Source organism: Antechinus flavipes, chromosome 3, assembly GCF_016432865.1.
Source record: "Antechinus flavipes isolate AdamAnt ecotype Samford, QLD, Australia chromosome 3, AdamAnt_v2, whole genome shotgun sequence".
Lineage (NCBI taxonomy): Eukaryota > Metazoa > Chordata > Mammalia > Dasyuromorphia > Dasyuridae > Antechinus > Antechinus flavipes.
The window spans coordinates 195546281-195565835 of record NC_067400.1 but is presented as its reverse complement, the minus strand read 5'-3'; the positions used below and the strand labels follow the sequence as shown (position 1 = coordinate 195565835).

Genomic DNA, 19555 nt, shown 5'->3' with positions numbered 1-19555 from the left:
TTAGGGTGGGGAATTGGGGGCGGGGATGGAGAATCTTTAGCTAACATCTGTCCCATTTCAGCCAAAAAAGTTTACTAGTTTAGTCTTTAAGAAAGTAAGTTCCCTGTTTGTCTATTATACTCACCTAAGTTCCTGTTCACTGGAGACTTCTTCAGCGAAAGTAGGATCCTTTGTTCCCACACTTGGGCGCCAAATGTGATGACCGCATATTTACAATCAGCCAGAGTCAGGAATTCAGGTTAAGGGGAAAATCTTCAATCTTTATTCTCAGTAGAGGTGAAGAAAGTAATATGGGCAGCTGAGACAGATAGCCTGCTAGCAGAGGTGAAACGGGATTGCAAGTGAAAAGGGGATCTGAGGTGAAGGGTGGTTGCAATAGCAGTGTGAGCAGCTGTGACAAGACGCCAGCCAGCAGTCTCTCTTTCCACTTCCCCTTTCCACTCCCCTGCCTCCACCCACCAAAATCGTCATTTCCTATACAACACATCAGGACTTGCACAAAGAGTGGGAGGGGGCCATTCTTTCTCCAAGCATATATATTAATAGAGTATGGTCCAATTACTATTTAGCCTCACGTGCTTGGCCCCTCAGTGCATCAACTTGAGCCTCAGCCCATTACACTCTTTACCATCTTCTCACATTGAAATGTAAGCTTCTTGAGGGCCAGAGCTTTCTTCTCTTTTGGTGGTATTTGTGTCATTTATTAAGTGCTTACTGTGTAACAATGTATAGAGATGTTAACAGGTTTAAAAATGAATAGAGTGTTAGAACTGGCTCAAGAAGATATCTTCCTGAGTTCAAATCTGGCTTCAGACGTTACCAGCTACTGGACAAGTTATGTTACCTCTGTAAATAAACTGTAAGCTTTTACTCCAGCACCTTGCCCAAACAAACCCCAAATGGGTTTTCAAGGAGTTAGACACTATTGAATCAACTGAACAACAACTGTTACAAGAAGTCCATTAGATGCTGGGGATGAAAATGAAGCCCCCAAAATCCTTGCTCTCAGAGTTCACATTCTCTAGAGCATGACATGTTAATTAATATTGTTTAAAAATTTATCTCAGAAGAAAAGCATTAGCATTAAGGAAGACCAAGAAAGGCTTCCTGAAAATGGTCTTTTAGTGGAGAATCAAAAGAAAATCTGGAGATAATTGTGAGTGGTGAAAGAATTCCAGAGATGAGGTATAGTCAATTAAAATCTTTAGAGTTCAAATATGAAGTATCTCATGTAAGACATATAAGGAACTTAGTCTATTGCTTTGTAGAAATAGAGAGGAAATGTAAAAAATTGGAAAGGTACAAGTGGAAAATATATAAAGGATTTTAAAAGCAGTACAGTCTTTTACTTGATCCTGAAAATAATAGAGAACCATTGTATTTATTTTAACTGAGGAGATGAATGAGATGTGATGAAATTGTGCTTTGGGAAGGTAATTTTTTTGAGTAAAGGGTAAGGGAAAGATCTAAAAATTGGAGAATGCTGAATCTAATAGTTTCAGAATCAGAAAGCTTTGTAATACAAGAATGGGATGAAAAGGGATTAAGTCAAGATTATGACAATGTCAAAGGGAAAAAATATATGAGATGTTGCAAAGGTAGAATATCCCGGCTTTGGCCACAGATATAAAGGTAAATGGAGATGAAAAAGTGTGAGTCATTGATGACACTTAAGTATTTAAGCCTGGGTGACTGGGCATATGGTGGTCTTCAACAATCATGGGGAAATTGGGAAGATGAGATCAGTTTTGGATATGGAAAATTTAAGATGTTTATGAGACATCCATTTCAGTATGTCTAATAAACAGGTAGAGATGTGAGACTGAAGTTCAGCAGTGATAGAGGGCTTGGATAAATATATCTAAAAATCATCTGTAAAAGGTGATAATTTAATCTATAAAAGCTGATGAAATCCCCAAGGAAAGAGAAAGAAGAACAGAGCCTTGGAGGATACTTATATTATCTCCCATATTTATGATCTAATAAAGAGACAAAAAAAAAAAGTGTTAGAGAGCATTCTTAAAGATAGGAGCAATAGTAGATAACAGTGTCATTAAAACCTAAAGATAAGAGAGTAGCTAGAAAAGAGTGATTTATATTATCAAAGGTTGCAGAGAGCTTAAGGATGAAGATCAATGAAAAAAAAACATTAGATTTGGGAATTAAGGGATCATTAATAACTTTGGAGAACACTGTTTCATTTGAATTATGAATTCAGAAACCAAATTACAGAGTTAAGAAGAGAGTGAGAACAAAGGAAGGGAAGACATTGAAGCTAGTTTTGGAAGATGAATTTGGGAGAGTAAGGATTTTCTAGTGAAAATGAAAAAAATGAAAAGAAAATGAAGTTAGTGATAAGAGTGATGGAGACAGAAAAAAATTAAATATATAATTGAAGAATTGGCATTATCTTTGCTACTAGGAAATAAGCCAGGATGTGTGTGTGTGTGTGTGTGTGTGTGTGTGTGTGTGTGTGTGTCTGTGTGTCTGTGTGTCTGTGTGTCTGTGTGTGTCTGTGTATAGAGAGAGACAGAGAGACAGAGCGATAAAGAGAGACAGAGACAGAAAGAGACAGAGTTAGAGAAAGAGAGACAGAAAGAAAAAGAGACACGGAGAAAGACAGAGACAGAAATAAAAAGAGACAGAGACAAAGACAGAGAGAGATAAAAGTCATAATCTCTAATGTGTTTGTAGAATGCTTAATGTATTTTGGTATTGTATACTAACATGCTTGATTAAAGCAAAAATGAACAAAAAAAAGTAAATGTTGGCCTATAGACCAGAAATACTTCTGTTTGATAAAACATTGACGTATTCTTAGTAGAAACACTGGATGAATTCATTTTAAAAAAATAAACAAGAATACAGTGCTGGCAAAAAAAAAAAAAGAAAGAAAAGAAATTTACAAACAAAAGCTCATCAAAATTCAAGTCATTATCCACATATCCACATGTCCCAGTTGCATGCCTGTATAATTCATGAGAAAAGAAGAAAGTATTGATCATGTTTGGAACAACAATTTGCCAAATCTTTTTTTAAAATTTCAAGACTATTGGTCATTTAGCAAATATTTACTGTCTTTCAAAAATCATTGGTTTCTATAAATATTAATAATAATAATTAACTGCATGGCATGTGCATTTATATGCATATATATCATATACACACACATATGTATATATATTATAGATGTGTGTGACACGCATGGAAAATACCTATATTGTATAGTTTATTGCATACAATGCTGAACTTAAAATTTGAGATAGTGAGGTTTGAAAGCACTTTGATAATTGGTAGCCATGTGTATATGAGCAAGTCAGTCTCTCTGAGGATCAATTTTAACATCTTCAAAATAGGGATGATGTTTTGAAATACAAAGGTCAAGTGAAATAATCTAGATAATTGTTATCATTTATCTAACACTTTAAGGCTTACAAAGTGATTTACATAAGCTAGTAGTTGGTTGATTATTATCCTTCCTTCTCAAAGAGAACCAAAATGACATCACATTAGAATCAAAGGTAGTGTGTCGAACTGTGGTTTCTCAGAGCAATGCAAGCTTGCAAATAAGGGCATGCCATCCTGGGAAGTCCTATGGCAGTGTTTCCTATGCTTTACAATCAATTTTAAAGTTCTCAAGAGAGATCTTTGAGAGTAAATAACTTTAAGGAGTAAATGCTATTATTTTCCAAAATTTATTCAAGAGAGAACTGAGGAGGAAAGGTTAAGTTACTTGCCCAAGGCCACAAAGATATCTTGTCTCAAGAATTCTAACTCAGTCAGTGGAAAATAAATAAGAGAAAGAAGGAATTAGCACTAATAGAGATTGGAAAAAGTTCCTTGCTGAACTCAAATTTTCCTGATTACAAATGAAAAGCTCTGCTGTGCCATTATATACACATATAAATTATTTGTTGTCATTTCAACTTTAATAGAATTGACTATCAATTTCAAATTTATTCTGATACTTAAACATAGATAATTTTATCTGTGTACTATATTTTGTTTTTGTTTTTATTTTAATTTTGTTTGTATTTAGGGGCTGAAGATCAGATTCAATTTGTAATTTCATTTGTTTAGAGAATTTTCAATGAGAAATTTCCCTCTACTAATGATGATCCAAAATTGAGCCTCACAATTTATTATATTAGAAAATTGGGACCCTTAGAAATTAAATGACTTGTCCAGAATCACACAAACTGTATGGGTAACAGGTTTATATTCTTCCTTCCTTCCTTCCTTCCTTCCTTCCTTCCTTCCTTCCTTCCTTCCTTCCTTTCTTCCTTTCTTCCTTCCTTCCTTCTTTCCTTCCTCCTTCCCTCCCTCCCTCCCTCCCTTCTCTTTTCCCTTCTTTTTGTTTTGGAAGGAAAGCCATGGTTCAGTATCAGTAGGCTAATTTATACTATAAGAATTGTCTTATATTGGAATTATCTAAGAAGTCTTAGTATTATGTCACATGATTATTGGAGGCATCCTATTAGTTCTTCATAGCATGTAATGGACACTCTTATATCAGTTCCTGATCATCCAGTCTGTGGCTTGTGAATCAGATGAAGCTTTTGTGACATTTTAAGTATTAAAATTTATAATTTTGTAATTTGTAAGCCAAGCCAACCTAGTCACATGATCACAGCTACCTTTGCAGAGTCAGATGTAGTCTCAGCAGGAATATAACTAAAACAAAATGCAATTAATTATAATGATTACATTTATGTGATCCAATGAATATGGATTTTTTCATTATGTAGCTCAGTATTATAAAGTATGGCTAGTCCTACATTAGTTCTTTTCATAATTAGATATATGTCTATACATATACAAACATACCTTCACATATGAAAATACTAGTTATATACACATGAATGTGCATGTATGGATTTGCAGATACATTTATGTGTGTGCATGTAGGCATGTGCACACATGTATGTATTTGTAAACTCATCCCAACTAGAGGCAAAACACCTCTGTCTATATACCCTAATGCTTTAGAATATTCTTCTAAAACACGCACATATATCGTGAATTAGATAATGAAAGAAATTGCTTCTATATTACAATCTTTAAAAAATACTTTCATTATGTTTATTATAAAAATATAAATGTTTCCACTACAAATCATTTTACATTAGTTAGAAGCCATCTACAATTGCACAACATAAAACTAATTGAGTAATGCTTTGAAAATACAAATTAAAGTAAATACATATTGCCAATCAAAACACATTTATACATTGATTATTGAATGCTAAATACAGCACATACTAGGTATGTTAACAGAAATAAATAATATTTAAGATATAAAAAACAGATAATATGGTACATAACTTAATAAATGATTTTCTTATTTTGTCTTTGCTGGAAATCAATGCAGTTGTGTACAAGGAGACGGCCATAAGCATTCTAGTACTTCTACTCCACAGTTAAGATTCGTACACTGGCATGTTTACATATGTACAGGGGAGAATTGTGTAGAGTAATTTCGTAAAAAGTTACTTATAAATAAAATGTAGAAAGGACAGAGGAAGATTTTGTGTAAACAATTCCTACTTGAAATTGATAACCAAAGCCCCCAAAATGAAATTAAACAACCAAATCTCAATTTTCTGAGATTCCATGAAATTAATCCCTTCTTAAATGTACCCATGACAACTTCTAAGAAAGGATATGCAAGATAGGGAATATGAGATTTAATACAGGTTTAGAACTCAAACAATCAAGTGAGCATAGAAACTGCTTTCTTCCTCTTTCAAAATAGCCAAGAAGGTAATGAGTTTTTCCTCTTCCAAATAACCTTAAAGAAGATTTAAGGTAATGATTTTAAATTAATATTTTCAAGGGGGTGGTAAGGAACAATAGTTATATGCTTTCTTCCATCAAATAAAGTATTCTAAAATTTTTATTAATTACAAGCAATATTGACAGAATTTAAGTATTAGTTGAAAGCTGAAGCAGTGACCCAACTTGCACCAAAGGTAAGTAAGAATCATCATTTATGAATTTTGATCTAGCATTGTTTCTTATATGACATCAGTAAATTTCCATTTTGTTGTTGCTGTTGTTATTGCTTAGAGGATGTAGTGTTTGTGTGTATTCTACTTATTGTAGAATAATAATAAGCTTCCTTTTTCCTTGACATGTGTGAAATTTCAACTTTAAAGTAGTTTAAGAAGATCACAGAAAGTGATAAATCAGCTTTCAGGACATATTATTAGTTTTCTACCAGGCACATATTGTCAAATATTTCTGAGCATGTTCATAGTCACCTTTTGTTGCAAATCTTAACTCCTACAGAGAATGGTTACATTTAATATTCTATGGATTTTGAGCCACTGGATAGATGGATAACAAAGACATAGATATTGGTCTACTAAAAACATTTTTTAAATGTTTCATTCAAGTTTGTTTTTTAATGTGGTCCTTGCTTAACAGCTTATCAACATAGCCACAGAGCTATAAATGGAGGATTCTCTACTGTAATAATATTTTACAGTGATATCAACATGGATGAATTTATTGACTTAGAAGTAAAGTGAAGTATGTTTGCTTAATTATTATCACTTACTGTGAATAGACATAAACTGAAACAATGATTTTAAATGACCTTTACAAAGTTGTTAGATTCAACATTTTGGCCAACACTTAGCTCATTGTTTTTTTTTTTTTTTTTTTTTTTTTTTTTGCTTTAATTTGGCATTTGGTAATGGTTTATTATTCAGGAAAAAAAGATTGTAAGTCATTATCATTGTAAAATCATCTATTTAGGGACATAAAGAGATTGTGTTATAATTGACAGACCTTTTTGTAAGCAATTGAAAATTAAATTCCAATTCATTCCAATATTACCAATGTCTATCCAGAGAACATGGAGTCAGGGATAGTAGCTTTACCAATTAAGGAAGTCATATGTCAGTGTTATTTATTAGGATATATATACATATATATACACACACACACACACACACACATATATATATGTGTGTGTATATATGTGTGTATATATATATATATATATATATATATATATATATATAATTACAACCTGTATAACGCACTAAGCTAGGTGCTTAACATACCTTGATAAATTGAGAGACAAAATGCTTGAATTCTCAGGACTTATTTTAATGCACATATTGGAAAATAGTTTATATTTTTCCTTCTTAGATAAACACATATATATGTTTGTAAAGAAGAGGAGTGGATGTTCCATAAATGTAGAAACTAACCGGTATTACTATTTGTCTAGTTAGTTATGTTCCCTAATATTGACATTTTGAGGAAGCATTTGGCACTCGGCAGTAACAATTCCAATTTAAACATCAAAACATAAATATAAAACAATAAAAATGCAAAAAAATAAATATTTTTTTCAAAAATTGATGCTTTTTTATGAACATACTTCGGGAATCTAACATAAGGCCAGGAAAACATTTGTAAAGTATTACTTAAAACCCTCTACAAACTTTATTTTGTATTTTTTTAAACATATGAAAGTATTAGAATGGCAAGGTAGTCAATATGATCAGATTGAGGTATAAAATCCTCTATTTTGCTTGTTACAGATCTCTTTTATGTAGAAAAATACTGCAAGTCTTTTTTTTTTTTTTCAATGTAGGCTGCTGTTATCAAACATAGCCCATGTGTCCACTATGATTTTCAGTTTATATTCTTATGATCATAAGTTTATGTTCAATGGCTCCTCATTCACAGTTCTGTTCTGAAGGACTTGAATGAATTTTTTCTGAATATATAATCACTCATTTACTATAGGGGGAAAAAAAGCATCCATCCAACCATCCACCAAATGATAAAAAAAAAAAAAAAGTCTATCACTCTGATTTTAAGGCATTTTTTACTCTTATTTGAGTGTCTTTGTGGGTATAGAACCTGTCCATATTCTCAGTGCTGAAATATGCTAACTCCAACTGTCACTGCACCATTGGCAGGAACCACTTTGTCAAGATCTCATCAATAAGCTCTTCTACACAGGAACAGGACCATTCTTGGTATGTGTTTCTAGAGATTTAATACTACTGATGATCTTCTTTTGTGGTCCAACAACGGTGACACCAATCTTCTTCATGTCACTATTATAAGAAGTGCAAGAAATACAGTGAGTTCTTTAAATGTCCATTAAGCAGCAGTTACATACAATGAGACACACATACACATACACACACACACACACACACACACACACACATCAATAGAGTAAGTTCTTATAGTAGTCACCATGTAGGACAGGGAATCAGACAGATCTGAATTCAAATTCTGCTTATTATTAGCTAAGTAACTGGGGAAACTGTGTTTAAAATGGGGTAATAATAGCAACTAATTCTCAGGTCATTGTGAGTTCCAATATGTATAAAATGTTTTACAAACCTCAAATTGGTATATAAATGCCAATCATTAATCCTGTATATAAATGTCAACTATTAATCCCACTAGCATTTTTTAAAAACAACTAATTCAGAATTGTACTGATCTAAACAAGTAGTTTGCAAGTGCTGGTACTTTACAGTACTTAAGTGAAACATATTCACAAATAGCATTCACCATCTCTTGAATTGGTGTAATAATGAATAACTCTTTATCTATATGTGACAGCTTTGGTATATTTCTATTTTCTAGTCATCTTCAATCAAACTTTTAGCATGGTCAGGTGTCTTAAAAAGCATACTCAAACTATTTATATAACTAACTAAATTTGTGCTTATAAACATATTTTAATGAATGTTTGATAAAAATACTATACCTTATGAATGTTTACATTATTCAAGAAATTCCATTTTGAGTAAGATAGTTGGTTGACATCACTAACTCAGTTATTAATTTAAGATAGCATTACCAAGAAAGGAATGTGGACACATGGATATAGTTTCCATATTAAATTTCAGAGCTTAGAAACATAGTTCAGTTCTGGGATTCTTAATAACACATTATGACACTTATTCATCCAAAACTCATTTTGATTTACATAGTCTATGTCTGTTCTTGTAGTATTGTAGCACCCACGTCTGGACAGCAGCTGTAACAGCTGACCTACCTATGCTCACGATCTATATAAATGGCCTACCATTAGAAGGATTAGACACAGGTGCAGATCATACAGTCATTAGAGGTGCCAATTGGCCCAGTCACTGGCCAAAGATTAAAGCAGACACCTACATGTCTGGAGTAGGAGGATCAGTAGCAGCTGAAGTTAGTGCTGCCTATGAGATGGACTTTTGAAGGCAAAACGGGAGTTTTTACTCCTTTTATAGTTGAAAAAATCCCCATCAATCTGTGGGGAAGAGACATTTTACAGCAATTAGGGTTAAAAATGAGAGGAGAGATGCTGCTGGAGCACCTCCTCTTATTGGTGGAGTTGCAGTCCCTTTGCCTCAGAAGGTCCCTCCCACAATAGCCATAGAAGCAGCAATAGGAGCATGTCGAAGTTCCTCAAGTCAGAATACCCATAGTGGTAATACAGATAATGGAAGGGAAGTAACAAGTTTGGAGCCTCCAAGTGTGAGTCCAGCTTGTCATCAATTTACCAGTGCACTAAGTCGAGTAACTCAAGGTTTACGTTGGATACACTTAACATTAGGGAGATCAAGCTCTGTCAATCAGAACCAGAGTCCTTTGAGACAGCTTGATAAAATGCCTGAATTCTCAATTTCACTTGTATAATTCTGAGAGATAGGACTTGAGCGATATTTATATTGCTCAAGAGATATTATCTTGTGTGCTCCCCATATTAATTAAACAATTAATATCTCTCTTGTATCAACCAATTAGTTAATATCAATTACTTTTTATAAAGGCACATTACTGAAAAGGCATAGCAAGACTAGGTGTTCTAAAACATTATCATCTACCCCCAAATGTGGGGTCTGCTATGATATTTCACAGAGAAGGTCCTTGAGGAGAAATTCTGAGAAAACAAATTTGGTTTGACTAAAGATAAAACACTTCTTCCCATTACAGAATTTTCATGAAGTTTCCTTGAGACACATCTCTCTTATGGATTCCAAAAGTCAATCAGTGTCTTTGTAAAAATCCATAACTATACTATTCTTTCTCTGGAAAGAAGTCATGCTCCTTGAAGGTGTTTTTCTTTGGTGTGCCTGCTTTTGTCCCTTTAATCTTCCAGGGAGATACATTATTTGTAAATGCCTTAGCATCTTCAATGACATAGTTAATAGAAAGAAAAAAAGCATAACAATCCACTTTGCACTTTCTGGCACATACATAAGCTTCTTCTACTTAGCTATTTCCTTCTGGAATTCATTCTCTAATACACATAGACCTGAAGGCATGTCTAATTCTTTTAATCAATTAAAATATATTTCCTGTGTAATATTATGTGATTTTTAACCGATAGTTAAAAACAAAACCCCAGCACTATTAAGCTTATTAATTCATTAATGTTATTAGTCAATTTAATTTGCACCATGTTTGATTAATTGATTTTGTATCTCAATAGTACCTGCTAAAGTACCAGAGCCCAGAACATACTGTTAGGTACAATCAGTGGACCTGGACCTTGTATTACTTTGGAATGTAGAAAAAAATGTACATTATTTTATACCAAATGATCTAATATATGTGTAAAATACTTTGCATTCCTTAAAATACTATTTTTCAATTATTCATTTCTTATCATATAATAGGCATATAAACTAGTTTGCAGAAGGTCATATAGGATGATCTCTAAATCTAGATTCTGTGTTCTTTTTTTCTGTAACACATCAATTTCTTCTATACTGGAGAACTACACTAATTTTCTCGTTCCCATGATAAGTAATTAGAGGCCCCAAATTTCCAATTCTTTGCTAGCACAAAAAGAGCTTCTATAAATGATTTTGATTTTTTATATATATGTGTATATATGTATATATATATATATATATATATATATATATATATATGATTATATAAAGGACCCATATAAAAGATCTTTATAAAGATCGTTTTGGGATATAGACTTAGTAGTAGTATTACTATAATAAGAGGTATGCATAGTTTTATATCCCTTTGGGTTCAATTTCAAATTGCTCTCCAGAACAGTTGGATCAGTTCACAACTCTACCAATTATGCATTAGTGTTCTAATTATCTTACATATTATTTAGCATTTATTATTTTCTGTCATATTAGCCAATCTCATAGATGTGAGATGGAAGCTCAGAGTTATTCTGTACTGGAGAACTACACTAATTTTCTCGTTCCCATTTCTAACTTGTATTCATTTAAAATAGTTTTATTGATTAGAGATAGTCTTAACTTCTTCATCTGAAAACTGCCTCTTGATTTCTTTTGATCAAGTATCAGTTGGGGAATAATTTATTTATGATCTTAAATTCTTGACTCAGTTCTCTATATATTTGAGAAATGAGGCCTTTATCTAGAACACAGGCTATAAACTTTTCCTACTTTTCTGCTTTCCTTCTAAGCACAGTTGAATTGATTTTGTTTATGCAAAAACTTTTAAATTTAGTATAATCAAAATAATCCACTTTGAATTTCATAATGTTCTCTATCTCTTGTTGGGTCATACATTCTTCTGCTCTCCAGAGAACTGACAAGTAAACAATTCCTTGCTCTCCTAATTTACTTATGCTATCACTCTTTATGTCTAAATCATGTATTCATTTTGAATGAATACAGTGGTGTGAGATATTAGTCTATACCCAGTTCATGCCATATTATTTTCCAGTTTTCTTTATTATAGGATATTTGTACACTTCTTCCTTGATATATAGAACATTAGGGTAAGTGTCAAATCTAGCTGATAACACATATGATGACCAAATTCTGAATGAAACCAAACCAAAAAAACAAACCAAAAAAATCTTTAAGAGACAAAGGATTTCAAAACCAAAAATTCTGAAATTTGAGGTCAACTACTTTAAAAACACCCTTTGAAATGCCTTTAAGAAAGTAATTGTAGCAGAATATATGAAGAGATCAATTTGGGAGTGAATGAAGCCCTTTGCAAAGTTTTGCTTCTTGCAAGTCTTATTGAAATCAAAACCAATGGAAGTGTAAGTCAGGACTAAATGCTGAATCCATGAAGGAAGGTGAGAAAATAAATACATAAAGACTAGACTTATGACTATGATTATACAAGGGAAGGTCATGCAAAGTTTCAAAAGCTCCAGGGGGAAAATCTTGAATGCATCCTTAAGGAAAATTTCTGTTAATCACAAAATCAATTCTATTATAACAAAAATGTAAAAGAAATTTGAGGCACATAGGACCACCTCAAAATACTTTTCTGGATCTTCTCCCCCTTTAGACATGTTTTTAACTCAAAATGTAAGTTATGTATTATGAAATCAATTATAATTATGGGCAAGAAGGGCAAAATGTGTACTTGATTTTGTTACCTTTTGAGGAAAAATAGAAGGCAAATATTACATGAAGAATAAAAATGAAAAATTTCTATTTTCATTTACTTCACCTTTCAATAACAATGGCTTGGACTACATTAACAGGGATAAATGCTATCTTAAGCAAATCAGACTTAGAATTTGTCTTTTACACTGTTATTTTGGAGGCGAAATAATGGGGGGGAGAGAGAAACTACCACTTTACTTGGCTCCTTAAAATGTTATTTATTTTGTATATTCATAACACTTTATTTCAAGATGATACTCTTATGGCTCTCAATTTTATAGGATGCAGGTAAAGTTTTGCACTTACCATTTTTCCAAAAATAGTTCATTAAATTGATAACTTGAAACTTTATTCTGTTTTCTAAGTCTATTATTACTCTGTCAGGAGGTAAGTAAAACGAATCACCTGAAATGGTTAATCAATGAAGTTGTAAGCAGCAATTTTATTATTAAACTATTTTATCAGGCATGGCTTTGGAGCAAACTAGTTGAAATAATTCTAAAAACTTATACTATGTCTTAATACTATAATAATACCACCTTACATTTTAAAAATATAATTTCACAGAGATTATTTCATTTGATTCTCTTAGGATTTCTGTTAAAGGGTCATTATTGATGTTTCTATCTTGCAGAGGTAAATTAAGGCTGAGGAAGAATATATCCAAAATTATATTGTCAGTAAATGACAAAACATGAATCACTATACCTCTCTAACTTTAGGTTATCATGAATGATTTGTCCATCCATGATCATGTCTAAGTCCTCTTCTAGATTGAGTGACATTTGAGAGTGGGGACCACATCTTATATTTCAAATATATCTTATTTATCAAACTCTTATTAAATATATCTATATACACAGCATCAGAAAATTGCTTTTTAACATTTATTCTTGATAGCTATCATATAGAATGCATGCCAATTAGTTGTGAACATTTAGAATGGAATTGGCCTTAAAATCTTCTTGTTGTTGTTTTTTCCTTATTAGTCATCTTGGGGAAAACAACTCATAATAAAAACTGCCATGTCAAAAGAGAAGAGAGAATAAAATGACAATAGATTTAATAATGTTAAACAAGGAATTTTCAATTATCCATAAATGTAAAAAGGAGTTTTTGTGAGAATAACTGACATAAACAGAAGAAGGGTGGTCAAAATAAGACTAGACTAAAGTGATATAGTTGTAATAAAAAGAGTGTATGTGTGTCCTTTCCTATTTTAGAGAGTACAAAGATAGAAGACAGAATCTTTGGATCTAGCAATAAAAAAGAAAAATAAGATTTGTCAAAGCTATAATGGATAATGATATGTATAATATATAACAATATAATAATTACAATGTTGTTGATGTAGCAGGTATATAACACTTTAGGATGTTCAAATTATTTTTCCAAATATTACCTCATTTTATCCTTACAGTAACTTCAAGAAAGTGTGATTATTATTTCCTTTTATAGATGTGTACACTAAGGTAGAGAAATATCAAATGTTTTGCCCAATATCGTAGAGCTTGGATAAAAACTCAGATCTTCTTGATACTATATCCAGCACTCTATCCACTGTGCTGTTTTCAAATAATAAATAGTTCACTATGCTCTTATTAGAAAACATTGCACAAATTTTCTAAATCTTTATAATAAAGACAATTTCTTACTCTGTGGAAATCTTGGCTATGGTATCACATGAAGTATATTCCACGCCTGTAAAGATGTCCTTGCACTGTCCTGTTCGGACAGTGTTGAGCCAGTCACCTGTTGTGTGGAAGGTAGTGATGTCAACACTGCTTTGGTCCAAGAGAAGGTTTGATGGCCTGAAAGAAAAGAAATTCCTGAAGTCTAAGTGTAAAGAATCAGCAAAGGCTCACATTATGTCCAAAAATTTATATTAGCATCAGCAGGGCTTCTAGGCTACATGTGGCTTTGCTGCTCATTTGTGGAATTTATCTACCACTTAGGCCTCATCTGTTCAAATTGGCATTTTGTAGGAATACTGTGTAATCATCTTGTCTAAGTAGTCTGACTACTCAACTCATGCCTGTATTTTAAATCATTAAAGCTTTACCAAAGCAGGATATATATATATGCTTACATTATAATTTAATTTGTTTAATCATTAGCAAAGCAAAAAATCATAATGCTAATTTAGAATATATTTAGGTGAGTAGACAAGAAGGCCAAAATACTAGTCTGATTGCGTAGGAAATATATTCTCTTCCTATTTCATATTCTGCACACTAAATGTTCATTTGCAGATATTGTTCACTTTGCTTTCTGAAGATTTGTTTGAACTTTCCAGACTGTACTTAAAGGGGAATGTAAAGTCAGCATTGACTGTTGGTGTTGCTACAGATAATGTCATGGATTCCATTAAGGAATCATACCATAAAAGGAATCAAAATCTAAATGTAATTAGTGATAACTGAAAAACTAGTATCCTGGAGCACATGAACTCAAGGCATCTAGGTATTCTTTTCAAGATACTTAGAGGAGACTATTTCAAAAGAATGAAAAATATATGTTCTTATATAAAAGCAAAATCTTATTTTACTTTTAATAAGAAAAGATAAAAACAAAGAAGTAACTCATTTTCTTGCTTTCTAATTTCTACAAAATATTAGTGAAAATGGTCTTTACACAAACTGACAAAATCAGGAAAAGGCAACAAACAGTCCAACTTTCATAGTGGAATTTTTATGGTCAGGCCACATCCTCACTGTGATATGATTATGTTTCCACTTCTGCTTAATTTTTTATATTTGGTTTTATAAAATGAAATGATCTCAATCTATAATAACAGCAATAATAATCATAATGTCTTTAAACATTATAAGGTTTGATAAATATTTTACATATACTATCTCTTTTGATTCTTACTATAACCTTATGAGGGAAATGCTATTGTATCTCCGTTTTGCAAATGAGAAAACTGACGTTGAGGGGGGTAAAGTGATTTTCCTAGCATCTTCACAAAATCAGAGATCTAGAGTTTAAAAGCACCTTGGATCTAGTCCAATTCTCATTTTACTGATAAGGAAACTGAGCCTCAGAGACTATATAACTTGTTTAATGTAATATAGTTGGTAAGATTCTGAGAAAGGTTTCAAACTCTATTCTTCTTGGAATTAAGTCCAATATTCCATCTATTGTTCATATGTTATTCCCAACCACATAGCTTTATCTGTTTTTGTTGTTGTTGTTGTTGTTGTTGTTGTTGTTGTTTGTTAGTTATTTTTTCTTAAGTGAATTTTCACAACAGGTAATAAAAATTTTCCAAAGGGCATGGTAGACAAAAGTAATTGTCAGTATATTACTATTCTGACTTAAATATAAGAAATATCATAAGGAAGGATGCTCAAAAAGTAAAAAAAAAAATCAAAAAATGAAGGGAGGCTGGTAGTGTAGGCAGAAAATAAGAGATGCCAGAGAGCCAAATGCATAGGATAAGCTATAATAAATATCTATCTATAAATATCTATGAGTTGCAATCTGCACTGTTGGAGAGGATATCCCAATTAATGAATTATGGATACACAAAAACCCAAATAATTTGTTGTCATAATGTCAACCCATTGGCTGTCCCCAGGTTTAGAAATATGTCAAATCAAAAGAATAATAGAGAGAAACCATCATTGTCTGCCTATACTTAAGAAGCCTATTACATGAGTTTGTTAGATTTTGTGTATTAAAGAAAATAACAATAAAACTTTCTCAGATGTTCCTGATGAGAAATTAAATCAGAATTCACTTCTTGGCAATAATGCTTCCCAACCCACAAAGCCTCACCACCATCAAGTCATAGCTCAGGGAATTATGTTGTGAAAATCTAGTCAACACTAGGTACAGACCATTGAAACTAAGCTCAGGGATGTTTTTGTTTATCACTTTCCCATTATAGATATGGGAATGGGAGTAATCAGTTGAACTGAGCCTAACATAGATTAACTAACCATAATCTATCCAACAAATTGTTTACTTGTTTTATCCTATGAGAAAGTGAGGTTATATGCATAGAGCACAGAATGCCAGCCTGGAGTCAAGAAGATTAGAGTTCAAGTCTCGTTTCTGACATATACTAGCTGTATTTCAAAGTGACTCATCACCTAATCTACCAAAATCCTAGACAATTCTGAAATAATATAAATCACAGATAAGTTAATGATCTGAATGAAGAAAAGGAGTTTCCATAGCAGGAAGTTTATTCACATAGATAAAATCACAGACCTAGATCAAAACCAAACCAAACCAAATCAAGATTAACAACTACAAAAAACCTAGTAAAATCAATTATACAGGTGTTTAAAAATTGTGTTTCAGTGAAATATGACAGGAAAGTTCTAATATTCTGTCCCAGTTATGCCTATTCTTAATCCACATGACTGGAGGATTTTTTCTAATTTGTTTCTACCAAATTAACAAATGGAACTAAAGTAAAGCTAAGGGTTTTCCCCTCCTATTCTCTTTATAGCTAAGATTCTACTACCATCTTTATCATCATTGTTATTTCTCAGCAGAAAGTAATAAAGAAAGTGAGATGAGATATCTGTTGTGAAAAGTTTTCTTAAGGAGTTTAGTCCCAAAGGGTAGGAGAAATATAAGATGATAGCTATCAAGGATTGAAGGATCAAGTGAAGATTTTTCAAGGAAGGGAGAGACAGGGGTATATGGGTATATGGTAGTATGAGTAACCAGTAGATAGAGAATGAAGGTAAGTGATAGAATGGGGAATAGCAGAGGGAAAAAAATCTTTTGAAGGGTACGGGTTGTAATGAGGTTGCTTGTTCATGTGGAAGGATTAGACTTGGTAAGAAGTAACGCCAATAATATTGGTATAAAATTTTTTTGGTATGAGACAGGGATAGATCATTGATGTTTTTGTTTGTCCTTCATTCTCGAAGAGGACTATGACATTAAAAGGAGATGTCATGACTTGCAATAAGTTGGATTTAAGTGAGGAAAAATTGTGCAGTCTCCAGTATCATTCTTTCTTCAAGGTCTAGGGGTAATATACAGATCAGGAAGACTGGAGGGTAAAGGAAGAGGTAGAGGCAGAAGGCATCTGAATTGTATAAAGAAAGGGAGATAAGTAGAAACTTATAGCAAATGATCTCATTTTTATTTGTAAAATATGAATCAAGAATTTCAACTGAGACAATGGAAGTGGAATGAAGAGGTTTGGTAGAACCATTGTGGAAAGTGAGATAGAGGAGTTGATAAGGGGATTAATGAATGATAAAGTATTGTGTATGAGAAACAGCAAAGAGACCATTTGGCTGGGGAAAAAAATTAAAAAAAAAAAAACTTGTAGAGGGGGATAATGTGTAATTGATAAGGTGAACCCCAAAACTCTTTCTCTTTCTCTCTCTCTGACTTTGGGGTGAGGCATGAGGTAAAGCACTTGAGAAGCTCCTTGAAGGAGAGATTCTCCTTGAACTTTGCCTCTGTGAAAGACCCCACCTGACAGAAACAGGATAAACAGCTTCATTCTGTTATCTAAGTGGAGCTAGTTGAGTCCAGAGCTGGAGATTGCACTTATTCAATTCCAAGATTTTCTCTGATTCCAGCTCAAACTACACTCAGCCCCCATCAAAAGCTGCTAGTTTAGGCAGCCAATTTGGAGCTCAGTCCTTGGAGAGTATCTAACATGCCAAGGAACTTCTCTCTTTCTGGCATAACAGCAACCTCTGCCCGCTGAAATGATATTGTCTTTCAGCTTTACCCTCTATCTTTCTCATCTATTTCTCTGACAAGACTTTATTCTTGTTGGGATTCTTCCACTACAAACTTTACTTCTCTGTCAGGACTTCGCCACCATGGAATTCAATCTTTCTATTCATGCATAGCAAAGGCTAACTTCCCAATGCCAATAATAAAATTCTTTTACGAGTCTAGCTTTTCTGGTTCATAAATTCCTTTACAAAGGACCTCTGTGCTGCCAGAAGGGGGTTCCCACAACTCCCTACCTTGCACCGAATCCTAAGGGAATCTAGGGGAGCCAAACCTCTTCATTTGTTTCCCTGAACCCCAAACCTGCCACTAACCTTATCATTTAACTCCCTGACCACCAGGAACCTTAACCTCATCATTTGGTACCCTGACCAGGAACCCCAAAATCTAGACCCCATTATAATGACTTTAAATTTAAACAATGATATACCTTGGGAACTTATGTATGGGGAAATTAAATCAAAACATTATCTCTCATTAGAATGAACAAGTGATACTGGACAAAAGCAGAAATTAAAGTGGAATATAACAGAGGCTGACAGATTTCTGGATCCAGCAGGTGGCTTTTCATAGTTTTGTTCTGAAGAAGGGAAAAAAAAAAAAAAAAACAGTATAATACTCAAGCTTCATATGCTAAACATATTTCACAGATTTTGACATGGATCATGAATCAGTGATCTAATCCTCTTTAATCTCTATCATTCTGGCTAACTATAGCTGCTGAATTAGTTCAATATATTGTCTCTAGAGCTTCCACAGAAGAAAGTACAAAAATAGATATAAAGAGCCTGAGTAAACAGATTAAGGTGGACCTTAACCCTCCTCTCTGATATGATCTTTAAAGTTGCCAGCCATACAGTATGCAGAGATCAAAGATAGACTCTTCTAAGTCTTCAGAAATTCACAAATTTGGATTATTCAAGCCAATGCTGGACCATTTGAATGAATAATTAGATTTGCTGCAAAATTTAGATGCTTCTGTAAAAGACAATAGCACTCTCACATTTCCATGCTTCCAGTCCCCAAATTCAAGAAAAACAGGAAGGTAGCCCAAGAGAAAAAAATGTACCTGAAAAATTAACTCTGATTAAAAAAAAAAAAAAAAAAAAAAAAAAAAGATATTCCACAATGGTTTAGAGGAAGAACTATAGGACCTGCTGGAAGGAATCTAAAAGAAAACTTAACTGAATAATTGTCATTGCCTTGGTACCTAGGGTGTGTTAAAGCATTTAGCATAGTACTGTGTTTCCCCGATAATAAGACCTATCCCGAAAATAAGCCCTCCCCTTACTGTGTAAAATTCCTCTAAAATAAGCCTTCCCCCGAAAATAAGCCCTATTGAGATTGCTACTGTAGTGAAGGTGATCCCCTGCACTACACGCTACATTACAGTACCCTCTGTATGCACCATCCCCTCCCCCACCCCAGGTGAAACACACGCCGCGCTCCGA

The 19555-nt window shown here is 33.0% G+C and overlaps 1 protein-coding gene across 1 annotated transcript in view; it reads right to left on the bottom strand.

The window, feature by feature from the left end:
• Positions 1–7044: 7044 nt before the first annotated feature.
• The window catches only part of EPHA3 (EPH receptor A3), a 339310-nt gene continuing 326799 nt past the window's right edge, over positions 7045–19555 (bottom strand). The window contains exons 14-15 of the mRNA XM_051984382.1: positions 14036–14191; positions 7045–8084 (exon numbers count right to left, since the gene is read on the bottom strand). Coding sequence (XP_051840342.1) covers positions 7979–8084; positions 14036–14191 — 262 coding nt within the window. The 3' untranslated portion in view covers positions 7045–7978. The remainder of the gene's footprint in view (positions 8085–14035; positions 14192–19555) is intronic.